This window comes from Hippopotamus amphibius, chromosome 17, assembly GCF_030028045.1.
Source record: "Hippopotamus amphibius kiboko isolate mHipAmp2 chromosome 17, mHipAmp2.hap2, whole genome shotgun sequence".
Taxonomy (NCBI): domain Eukaryota; kingdom Metazoa; phylum Chordata; class Mammalia; order Artiodactyla; family Hippopotamidae; genus Hippopotamus; species Hippopotamus amphibius.
This window is the reverse complement of record NC_080202.1, coordinates 1,754,318-1,765,889: the sequence shown is the minus strand read 5'-3', so window position 1 is coordinate 1,765,889 and position 11,572 is coordinate 1,754,318. Positions and strand designations below refer to the sequence as shown.

Sequence of the window (11,572 nt, the reverse complement as noted above, 5' to 3'; positions counted from 1 at the left end):
GATTCCTGGCAGTTGGTACTGGTCTGGGCCCTCTTCTCTGCTGTTCGACAAGAGGGCAGCCCGATGGGGCCTCGTGTAGAAAGCCCTGGTCTTCAGTTTCCCAGGCTTGGAGATCTCCCCACGCCGGGGTGCTCACCGTGACTGCACCTCCCCCGCCTTATGTAACCAGAGGGGTCGGGGCAACAGCAGCTGGCAACCATGCTTGGAAAATCTGGACGCAGTCAGGTCAGGCTGAATCAATCAGCAGCCCTGGGCAAACACATGGGCTCCTTTGGAAGATGGGATCCGGCTCCACCCAAGCCTCCACAGACACATTCTTGCATTTCTGAGCAGAACAAAAGCAGACAACCCAGGCCTAATCCTCCAAACTGGGAGCCTGGGGCCGGATTACTACACCCCACATTTGAAAACTGTTTTGTTCTTGTTATGCAAACTTCCTGGGCAGGGACTTCCAGGGCCCAGGGGGTGGGGAGAAGGGTCCTTAAATGCGTCCCCTAACCTCTAGCCTCCCATTCCAGGAGCTCCAGCCCCGGAAGAGTCTGTCAAAGGTAACCCTCTTCCCCATTCTCTTCTCTTCCTAGAAATCTCTGGCTGCAACCTGGCCGGGAGTGGGTCCACCTCTGCGGCTGGTCCTCCCCACACCCAGGAGCATCTTCTGAGCATCTGCGGCTGGCTGCCCTGAGGGCCCGAAGCTCACGTCTGGCAGCTTTTCCACCCCCAGCACTGGGAGGTGGAGGCCCCGGGATCCCTCGGAGCAGGGGGACCAAGGGGATGGTGGGTGAGAAGCCTTGATTCAGTCACCCAGAGGCAGAGAGAGATAGTGACTTTGCCGTCTGCAAACTGGGAGACCAAAGGCAGAGCATTTATTGTATGTTGGCCTCACTTTCCTCATCTGTAAAATGGACTCACAATGGCTCCTCCTTCGTGAGCGCTCCTGCAGAGTGAGGGTTTTTGTGAGGATCAAAGGGGATGATGACACTTGGGGGCAAAGAGGCATAGGTGAAGCAGGTCGGCCGCAGGGGTGTGGGGCGGAGGACGGGTCCTGGGGGAGGCATTCCAGCTGCTCCCCCTGGGGTGTCAGGTGCAGCGAACCTGAGCTGCTTTCCAGCTCCACTGATCTTTGCAGTGGCTGTGAGGGGACACTGCTACTAATGTGCCCACAAAGGAGGCGCCTTCCCAGAGACCACGCAGTTCCAGGTGCTGAGCTGGGGGCCTGCCCCCCCGTCTCCCTCCCACCAGCTCTTCCTCTCTGGACCGCCCAGCCTTGGTGACTGATGGCCAGAGGCCGCTGCCCTCGTCTGCTCACACAAGGCTGGGCAAGGAAGCAGGACCTTCCTGCAGGGCTGTGTGGCTGGGGTCATGGCCAGCAGGGGGGCCTGGCCCCTGGCAGGCTGGGCTGAGGGGTCCCAGAGGGCTCCTTCCAACTTCCCGTCGGACCTAGGGAGGGGGCTGTGGCAACCCAGAAAGCCAGGGTTGGGGTCAGCGCTGTGGAGAGCGGAGGCAGTGGGAGGAATCAGAAGTCCCTTGCTGGAATTCAAGCAGGATTTTATATATATAAACACGTAGATACATATACATCTATAAATGGCTATTTCCATTTTGTAAAAAAATGACATAGACCATACATAATACCATACGTATATCATACACAGTGTATATACGTGTGTTTACATGCATATGTAGTATATATATGGTATACATAATTTTTTTGCCAAATGGAAATACCCTTATTGTGTTTTTTCTGATGTGAGAGGTAACGCCGTGTCTGGACATGGGTGGAAACCACTGGGAGGACAGTAGGAATTGCTGGGGAAGGAGGGAGTAGGGACACTTACTTTTCTCCGTGTCCCTTTTGTATCTTTTGCATTTTCTATCATGAGCATGTGTTACCTATTCAAAAAGTTAACAAACATTTAAAAAAAAATGAAAGCTCACTGCAAAAATAGTGAAACCCTTCAGAAGATGAAAAGGAAGTTCACCTCTAATCCACCCCCGCCCCCCAACGGTCACCACGCCGGGGCCGCCCCTCCAGGCTCTCACGTGAACAGGCGCACACGTGCCTGGTGTTTCTTGTTCCTGGTGCCCAGAACATATCTGGCACAGAGAGCGCCCTTGTAAAGGTGCTGAAGCACCTTTCCATCCCTCTCCTCATTACTGCACCATCCCCGGCACGTAGGGGCCCCAGACGCCATTGACCTTGTCTCCTGCTCACAGACGTTTAGGATGTGTCCAGGGTCTCTCTGTTATGCATAAACCTGATGAACTTTCTTGTTCAGGAATGTTTAGGAACGCTCTCGCTTCTGTGAGCTCCTGAATGTGGGCCTGTACGTCACAGAGAAATAGATTTTAAAGGTTTTTGCTGGTCGTAGCCAAATGCCCGCAGCAGAGCCATCCCACTTGGCCAGCATGGGTTTCTCTATGGGCAGCTTTTTCCTGGAAATCTGAAGCTCTTGTAAGTCACTCTGTCTTGCAGGTGTTACAGGCACACACGGGTTTAAACACCAAGCCTGGTTCTGTCTGGGAAGCCACCAGTGCTTTTGAGAATGACAGCTTAGCCAGAAAGGTGGTGCGGGTATCCTGATGCTGGGTTTGCTTTAGTTAGCGTGGGGGTGGAACCACCACCCATGTCCTGGAATCTGGTCTGGACTGTGGCCTGGTTGGGTGTGCAGAGCACGGGGAGTGTTTGCCTGGGAGCGTCACCAGCTCTGCCCGCAGGTAGAAGTGGGCATGGGGCCTGAGAGATGCCCGGAAGGGCCTGCCCCGCGCACCCTGCCAAGAACCCACCATCAGCAACTGGAGACACCCTTAGGACCACAGGCCACTGCTGCGGAGTCCTCACTGCGGGGGTCTGTTTTCTGCTGGGGGTATCCCCACCGCCAGAAGAGTCTAGAAAACAGGGTTAGGGAGCTGGGAAGGCCCCGGGGAGATCTTCCTGTGAAATTATCAGCAACGGCGGTGCTGCCCCGGAGACCCCAGGTCCCAGAGGGCGGCCGGGAAGCGCGCGCCCTCCTCCCCGCTCCAGCGCGCTCTCCGTCCGCAGGCACCATGAGCGCCGTCAGCGAGGTGGTGCAGCGGGCCAGAGCCGCCTTCGTCTCGGGCAGGACGCGCCCGCTCCAGTTCCGCGTCCAGCAGCTGGAGGGGTTGCGGCGCCTGGTCCGCGAGCGCGAGAAGGACCTCGTGGGCGCGCTGGCCGCCGACCTCCACAAGGTGCGCCCCGACCTGCCGCGTGCGTCCCAAGGCTCTCCGCGCGCCTCAGGACCCTTTTAACGGAGGGGAAGGCGCAGCCGCTGGGATGGGGCGCGCCGGCCTCTCCTTGCGCCCTGCGGCGCCCCAAGGGCCACGCGCCCCAGCGCAGGGCGGGAGGCTCCTTTCCGCTGTCTGCCACCCCGCCTCCTGGCTTCACTCCCTTCTCCACCCGGCCCAGCGCGCGAGGCCCCGCTTCCACCATCTCCTTCGCACATAACACCCCTTACCAGCCTTCTCTTTCCTCCACCTCTCAGCCGCCCCAGGGAACAGCCCAGCCTCCCCATCCTTTCCTCCCCCTGGGCACAATCAGACACCCACCCCCCGAATTCTCAGCCCCTTCCCCTTGCTGCCCCCAAGTCGCCTGGACCCGCTCCCACCCTTCCGTCCTGCCTTGGAGGAGAGCAGAGAGCCTGTGCAGCTCACCCTCCGTCTGTCTGCTGCCTGGCCCTTTGTCGCTGTATTTTTTTTTTTAATTGCTCAATATTTCTCATCTAAGGACAAAAAACAAAGGCAAGAAAACACACTGCTGACCTCACGACTTCTGTCTTGCTCTGCATACACACACAGCCAGAGTCCTCTGGAGAGCTGTTTATCCCGTGGTCTGCACCCCTTTCCACAGCCCTGCACACTGGCTCCCCCGCCTCCTCCAGCTGTCCACTCCCTCCCTCCCTCCCTCTCCTCTGAGGGGCTCCTGGATTCCCTCCCCACTCTCTTTGGTGGCCTCTTTCCTGCAGCCACTTCTTCAGGTGGGTCTTCTTAGGGCTCCGTCCTGGGTTCACGTCTCATTTTCACACATAAGCCTTCACGGACACCCCCCAGCTCTGTTCCCCCGACTCACTGGTGGCCCTCAAATCACTGTCCAGATCTGAGGTCCCCTGGGGCACCTCAGACTTGGTGTGTCCAACCTGTCTGGGCCCCCAGCACTGGCCGAAAGGGGCCCTCACAGACCCACCACCCAAAGGCTAATCCTTAGCTCTGCCCCCGGGCCCTCTTGCCCAGTCCCCTGGGCTGGGGAGTCCGTGGTGAATGGCCCCCATCGTGTGGGCAGCTGACCAAGCCTGGCTCTGTCCAACAGGCCCACCTGGAGCATGAGGTCCAGCCATGCTCCCATGTTGCAGATCGGGAAACTGAAGTCAGGAGAGGGTAGGAAGGTCATTCAGGGTCACGAAGCTGGGAAGCAGCGGGCCAGGACCACCGCCAGCCCTGGGGCCTCTGCTCGGAGCCCCGGCTGCACGGCCCTCGCCCTGGGGCCAGCGGGCCTCATGGAGCCCTCTCTCTGTAGAACGAATGGACTGCCTACTATGAGGAGATCGTGTACGTCCTGGAGGAGATCGAATACATGATCAAGAACTTCCCCGAGTGGGCTGCGGACGAGCCCGTGGAGAAGACCCCCCAGACTCAGCAGGATGAGTCCTACATCCACGCGGAGCCCCTGGGCGTGGTCCTCATCATCGGGACCTGGAACTACCCCTTCAGCCTCACCATCCAGCCCATGGTGGGCGCCATTGCTGCAGGTACCAGGGGCCCCGTTCCGGGTCGGGGAGCCATGAGGGACCCCCATCCTCCAGTGCAAGGGGGCCAGGCCTGGGGGCTGAGGCCTGTGCGAAGATGGGGCCTGGGCTCAGGGAGTGGTCTGATGGGTCCAGCTCTCACAGGAGGCCACGGGGACCAGGCCCCCCGCGGCCAGGCCCAGCCAGGCCAGATGTCCACGCAGCCTCGTGCGTCCTCAGTCCCTGGGAGGGCAGAGCAGGGGTGGCCCTGGCCTAGCCCTGACTCCGTGTGCTCTGCAGGGAACGCGGTGGTCCTCAAGCCATCGGAGCTGAGTGAGAACATGGCGAGCCTGCTGGCCAGCATCCTCCCCCAGTACCTGGACAAGGTAATGGGCTCTCCAGGGCACAGGAAGAACTGGGCCGGGGCTGGGTCTTCAGAGGTCAAGAAACAGTGAGTTCTCCCAGCCAGGGGCCAAGCCAGGGGTGGGGCGAGGACAGCTGACCTCTCCCGTGGGGGTGACTGGAGTCCCCGAGCCAGGAAAGGGGGTCCACTTGGTGGCGGCTGCCTGGGCGGGTGGGGAGGGGGCTGTGGTCCTTTCTGGGCCTCACTTCTGTCCTCGCTCTGAAGGATCTGTACCCGGTGATCAATGGGGGTATCCCCGAGACCACAGAGGTGCTCAAGGAGAGATTCGACCACATCTTCTACACCGGGAGCACCGGGGTGGGCAAGGTTGTCATGACAGCTGCGGCCAAGTACCTGACCCCCGTCACACTGGAGCTGGGGGGCAAAAACCCCTGCTACGTGGACAAGGACTGTGACTTGGACATCGCCTGCAGGTGAGGAGACTCGGCCCGGCTGCCCCCCTACCCAGGCAGACGGCAGTGCACCCTGAGCGACGCTGGCGTGGTCCCTGCCCTCGGGGTGCCTGCAGTCCGGGCAGGAGCTGGGGGTGGGGGCGCTGAGGGGCCCCCCTGCACAGCTCACAGCTCAGCCCCTTACGCCCTGACCCTGGGCTAACTGAGCCAGAGGCCTGTTCCCGGGGAGACCCCCAGGCTGGCAGAATGCCGTCTCACCAGGAGTTTTCACAGACGCATCGCCTGGGGGAAATTCATGAACAGCGGCCAGACCTGTGTGGGGCCTGACTACATCCTGTGTGACCCCTCCATCCAGAACCAAATCGTGGAGAAGCTCAAAAAGTCCCTGAAAGTGAGTGTTGGCCCCGGGGGTGGGTGACGGGCTGCCAGGCAGTGAGGTGGGCATGGACTTGAAGAAAGACTGGATTATTTTTTTCTGATCACGAAAGTAATCCACACTCACTGTCGATAATTTAGAAAAGACTGACAAGCATAAAGAAGGGGGAAAATCTCCACCCAGAACCCCGCCACCCAAAGCCAGTGGCTGCAGACTCGGTGTGTCCCCTCCATCTCCTTGCTGTGCCCGCACGCGTTTGGCCCAGACGTGATGTCCAGACACTGTGCGTGCATTTCTTTCAAACAACACTGCACTTCATGCGCCAGCAAAGTCGTGGGGCGCCCAGGGCGCGGCAGTCCCGTAGTTCTCGGTGCGGCTGCACCATCGTCCGCTGCTCCGCCGGGCGGTGCCCGTGTGTGCTCCCAGGTTGGGGGCGCCAGCGACCTCGCAGCCTGGGGCCACGACAGGGGTCCACGTCCTCACCTGGAGCCTCTGCTCCACAGGAGTTCTACGGGGAGGATGCCAAGAAGTCCCGCGACTACGGGAGAATCATCAACTCCTGGCACTTCCAGAGGGTGATGGGCCTGATGGAGGGCCAGAAAGTCGCCTACGGAGGCACCGGGGACGTGGCCACCCGGTACATAGGTGAGTGCACTAGCCTCTCGGGAGAGCACCGCCCGCCCGCCAGGGCTGCCAGGGTTCCCGCGAGCTGGTGGTAAGTGGGCACAGACCCCTGAAGAGCAGACACAGCCCTGTGGTGCGTGCCCATCACTTTCACCAGTGGCCCCAGGTTGGCTCTGGGCCTCTCCTTGGGCAGGGACTGGGCACAGCCCCTGGGAGGCCCCTCCCTGGTCCAGAAGCCCCCCCCCCGCCACAAGGCCTGGAGGAGGCCTCACCTCCTCTGCGTCCCGGCAGCACCAGTGGAGGGTGCAGGCAGCAGAGGCCACAGGCGCCCCGGGTGTGCCAGGCGGGAGGGGCCCCTGTGCCTGGGCTTGAGGGTCAGCAGACGGGGCCCCACTTGGCCCCCAATTTGCCAGGAGGCTGAAGACCTCCAGCAAGGCTCACGTGGCCAGAGGGGCGCAGTGCCCGCCCCCTGAAGTGCGGACCCCAGGCCCCCCCAGTACAGGTGAATCCGTAGTTCTCCCCATGGTCCGCCGGGATGCAGCCTCGGCAGCCTTGTCTGTAAGGGGCTGGAGGAGACAGCCAGAAGCTGGGCGGGGGTCTCCGTGCTGGCCGACGCCGGCTTCTTTCCTGCCGCAGCCCCCACCATCCTCACGGACGTGGACCCCCAGTCCCCGGTGATGCAGGAGGAGGTCTTCGGGCCCGTGATGCCTATCGTGTGCGTGCGCAGCCTGGAGGAGGCCATCCAGTTCATCAACCAGCGCGCCAAGCCCCTGGCTCTCTACGTGTTCTCCCTGAACGACAAGGTGGCTGGGGTGCCCTCCCCGGTCCCCCTGCAAACAGCCCCGGGGCTCACAGGCCTGGGAGCAAATCCCAGCCTCACTGCTCACTCCCTGCTGTGTGACGTCGGGCAAGTCACTGAACCTTCCTGAGCCCCCTTCTTCTCAGCTCTGAAGTCAGCACAGAGCATTGAATGAGATGAGGACCCACTTGGTGCTGAGCAGGCTGTGGCGGGAACTGGCGCTCTTACCACCTCCTCACAACACTCTGCGGGGAGAGTGGGGGACCCAGACCGGGGCCCGGGGGCGCGGACAGGGGCCAGGGCTCTGCCTCCACCAGCTCGCATCCTTGCGCCTCCAGGACGCGCCCCGGCCGGGGGGGAGGGGCTGGGGGTCCTGGGGCGGGATACTGAACCCGGGGCGGGGCTGTTACAGGTGATTAAGAAGATGATCGCGGAGACGTCCAGCGGCGGGGTGACGGCCAACGACGTCGTCGTCCACATCACCGTGCACTCGCTGCCCTACGGGGGCGTGGGTGAGTCTCCCGTCCCCCGTGGCTGTCCCCCCACCCCTGGGCTGGGCCTCAGGGGCACTGACCCCTCCCTCTGCCCGCATGTCCACCAGCCACACTTACGCTGAAGACCCCGAGGTCCCCCGAAGGCCACCTGGGCCGGAGGCCACAGAGCCACCTAGCGGCGGGGCTGGGCTGAGACGTCTGGCCACTGGTCCCGCTGTGGACGCCCTGGAGAAACCCCGGGGACCAGGGTGGCTCGGAGAAGGGGCGCAGGAGGGGCGTCGGGGTCTCGGGGCCCCCCTGAGCTGGCTCCTCCCACAGGGGACAGCGGCATGGGGTCCTACCACGGCAGGACGAGCTTCGAGACCTTCTCCCACCGTCGCTCTTGCCTGGTGAGGCCTCTGCTGAACGAGGAGGCCCTCAGAGCCAGATACCCCCCGAGCCCGGCCAAGGTGAGAGGTGGGGGTGCGGGGAGCCGCTGGGCCCTGGGGCAGGGCCTCACCGCCGCTCGTGTTCCCACAGATGCCCCGCCACTGAGGCGCTGCCCTGGCCTCGCTGCGCCGCACTCGGACCGCTGCTCCCGGCGCCCCCCAGCTCCCAGCGCATCCCGCCTCCCCACTCCGCCCCCTCGCTGACGTAGAGACCAATAAAGTTTCCCACCTGCCTTGCAACACGCGTGTGCACCTCTGCAGCCCTGCCCCCCACCTCCGGTTGCCCCCACCGCTGTCGTCAGCTGACAAGCCGTGAAGGTCTCCCCAGAGCCTCACTTTAGCCCCAGGGCCCCTGGACTCGGGGACACCAGCTCCATTTCGGGTGTGTCCAGTGGAGGGGTGACCGAGGAGGCCGAGGCGGGGGCCCCTGGGTGAGACCCGCAGTGGGTGGTCCACAGGACCCCCTGGGTGGCTCCAGAGTGATGCTCCTGGGGTGGGAGGACAGGGAGCCAGGGCAGCCCCAGGACCCTCAGTGCCCAGCAGTAGCTAGGCCCTGGGGGGGTCTGGCCTGAGGGGCCTGAGGAGCCGGGACAGGGTCCAGCGAGGGCCGTCGGAAGCAGGGCGCTGGTCAGAGCAGGAGCCAGGGATCGGGCTGGCAGGTGAGCGGGGCAGCAGGGGGAGACCGGCCGAGGCTGCCCACCACCGTCACCGTAGGCTGTTACCTGTGCCTTGTCCCCTCCAGGAGGGGGAGGGGAGGGGGACCGGGCAGGGGGCGAAAGGTCCTGTGTCACTGGATGTCTACTGTGCATATGGGCTCCTTATTTTGCAAACATCCAAATAATTGAATGATAACGAAACCAAAATCTTCTCAAACCCGCTGCTGCTGCAGTTACTACCTCGTTTCCCTGCCCTTCTTCCTCCCACCCACCCATCCAGTTGCTCTCCATGGAAACCACTCTCGGCCAGGCCCCGACCCTTGTAGGCAGACCCACCATCAGGGCGCCAGCCTCCCCAGCCCCCTGTCCGGCCACCCCTCCTTCCAACACTCTCCCATCATCTCTGGGGTTCTGGAACCCCGCACTAGTTCTCCCACCTCCCCAGATTCTCCTCCCAAATTTAAAGTCTCCGACCCTGAGCTCCTGACTCGTGCATCCAGTACGGTTTAAGCTGTATTCACAGCAAAGGCAACATCCTGCTCAAAAGCGATGTGTCCCTCGATCTCCCAGAGCAGAGCCACCCCCGGCCAGAGCGGGCAGGAAGGAGGAAGCCTCTGCCGGACCCACCCCCTCTCTCCTCCACCGCTACCCGCCAGCAGCCCTGTATACCCATCGGCAGGCAGGAAACCCAGGCTTGGGAAGAGTGTCGCCTGGTCTCACTGCGCCCGTCACAGGGGCCACATCTCAGGAGCATCTGCTCCTTCCTGACACCACGGAAGTGTCACCTGCAGTGACATTTTGAGTGTCTCCTCAAAACCCTTGCCTGAGGAGGTGTCAAGAGAGCTGGAAACACTCAACCCGGGGAGGAGATGGCTCCGGGTTTCCAAACACCTCATCTGCATTGTTCCAGAGGGAAGATTAGCGCCTTTGGGAAAAATCACCAACGCTTCTCTTTCTCTTTCCCCATCCTGTTCTTCCTACTTACTGTCTTTCTTACAGGGCTAACAACCTAAGCTGTGATGTCCCAGACCTGACCTGTTCTGGGCTAATCCTATTTCCAAACTAGATTTAAACTCAAAAGAAAAAAAAAAATCCATGAAAAAAAACTTTGATCTCACCCCAACATCGTGACTCCATCTGCTGTTTTTTCTTTCTACTGTTTTCCTGGATTAAGGAATAAGCTGAAAAAATATTTGCACAATTGATTCAATCTTCCCAAACAATTGCCATTGTCCAAAATGTAAATGACCACGAACCATCCCAACTCACGGGTCACCAGCGAGAGCAGGTGACATTCCGGGTTGCTCCTCACAACCTCCGTCACACTGGACGGAGGGCACAGAAGGGCACCCGTGATGTCCTGATTCTTGGCCTGGTAGCCACAACCTTAGCAAAACGTCCTCTGGTTCCATTGTTTGGTGCTTCTAGTGTTTAGATTCTCAAACAAAAAACAAGCAAACCGTCTGTTGTGGTCACGGTCTCTTCTTTTGTTGTTGTTGTAAAATGGAAGGGAAGATTTCCTCCACTCGTTTGTTCAGCAAATATTTTTTGAGTGGACTCTCTGCGGTGCTGGGACAGGGGTGAAAGAAACGGGTGGGGTCTGTGCTTTTGAGGAGCATGTTTGATTGGGTGACTTAGGAAAGGCTGGGTGATGCTGCAGGAGCAGGCCGACCTCAGGACGGCTGTGGTTAACGCCACGGGAGGCTCTGCTCCTTGAAGCCCCATCCCCGCCCCCAGCCGCTAACAGAGCTCCCCTCCAGGGCAGGCCTTGGGGTTCACTGAGGCAGGGGAGGGGGAGGCGGAGGGTTGCACAGGTCGCCTTCCTTGACAGCCCCCCACTCCTGCCAGCTGACAGGGTGCTGGGAACCGCAGGGGGTCGTCGCTATCGGGGCAGCAAATGTCTCTGCCACAGTCACGGGCACAGACGATAAACACGGAATACACAGATGGCCTCCAGGTGCGGCGCCCAGGACACAGGAGAAGGGCCCGACTGGAGAGTTACCCTCCGCCTGGGGACTCAGAACCAGCTCTGAACTCACTGCCGCGGGCTGGGAGCTGGCATTGCCCCCATAACTGCCCTTGACTCCAACCAAAGTGGTGACGGGACACAAGCCGGCCGGGCCAGGACCCCCCAGGCGTCCATGCCCTTAATTATCAAGCCAAGCAGCCAGCCTTCTATGTGAGGACAGAGCTGAATTCTCACCCAGAGCCTGGCTGCAAGGGGTTCTGGGAAAGGTGGTCTCAGCAACGCAGAAAGCTGCCGGCCCGAGGGGTAGCGGATGCTGAGGGCCAGCTGGCCTAGTGCGTCTTCATCTCCAGGTGGTTCTAAGTTCAACGCTTACGTCCTGGGGTTAGTGTGAGGATAAAATGAGAGAATGCAGGGACGCACTTGGCTTGGAGCCGCACCAGGGGCTCGTCACCACTGCTGAGACCTCCTCCTGCTGCCTCTGTGGTTCTCCAAGCCGGACTCTGAGGTGGGCTCGCAGGTCACTCCTCAGTGGAGCGTTTGCATTAGAAAGTTTAGAGCAAATGGTCTTGAGAGAGTGACCCAGCCACGGCCAGGGCCGACCAAGGCCCTCCTCCAGCACCAGCCTCCCTGGACACGCTGCTCCCGGGGCCCCCACCCGCCGCTCGGCCATGCCA

General features: G+C 61.1%; 1 protein-coding gene across 1 annotated transcript; it reads left to right on the top strand.

Moving 5' to 3' along the window:
- Positions 1-766: 766 nt before the first annotated feature.
- Positions 767-8,499, top strand: ALDH3A1 (aldehyde dehydrogenase 3 family member A1). Its single transcript, XM_057715606.1, has 11 exons — positions 767-778; positions 3,041-3,207; positions 4,529-4,760; positions 5,037-5,122; positions 5,365-5,573; positions 5,826-5,943; positions 6,432-6,573; positions 7,189-7,355; positions 7,764-7,863; positions 8,164-8,294; positions 8,365-8,499. Exons 1-11 carry the CDS (start codon positions 772-774, stop codon positions 8,377-8,379), a joined length of 1,374 nt encoding a protein of 457 aa, XP_057571589.1. The 5' UTR covers positions 767-771; the 3' UTR covers positions 8,380-8,499.
- Positions 8,500-11,572: the final 3,073 nt, after the last annotated feature.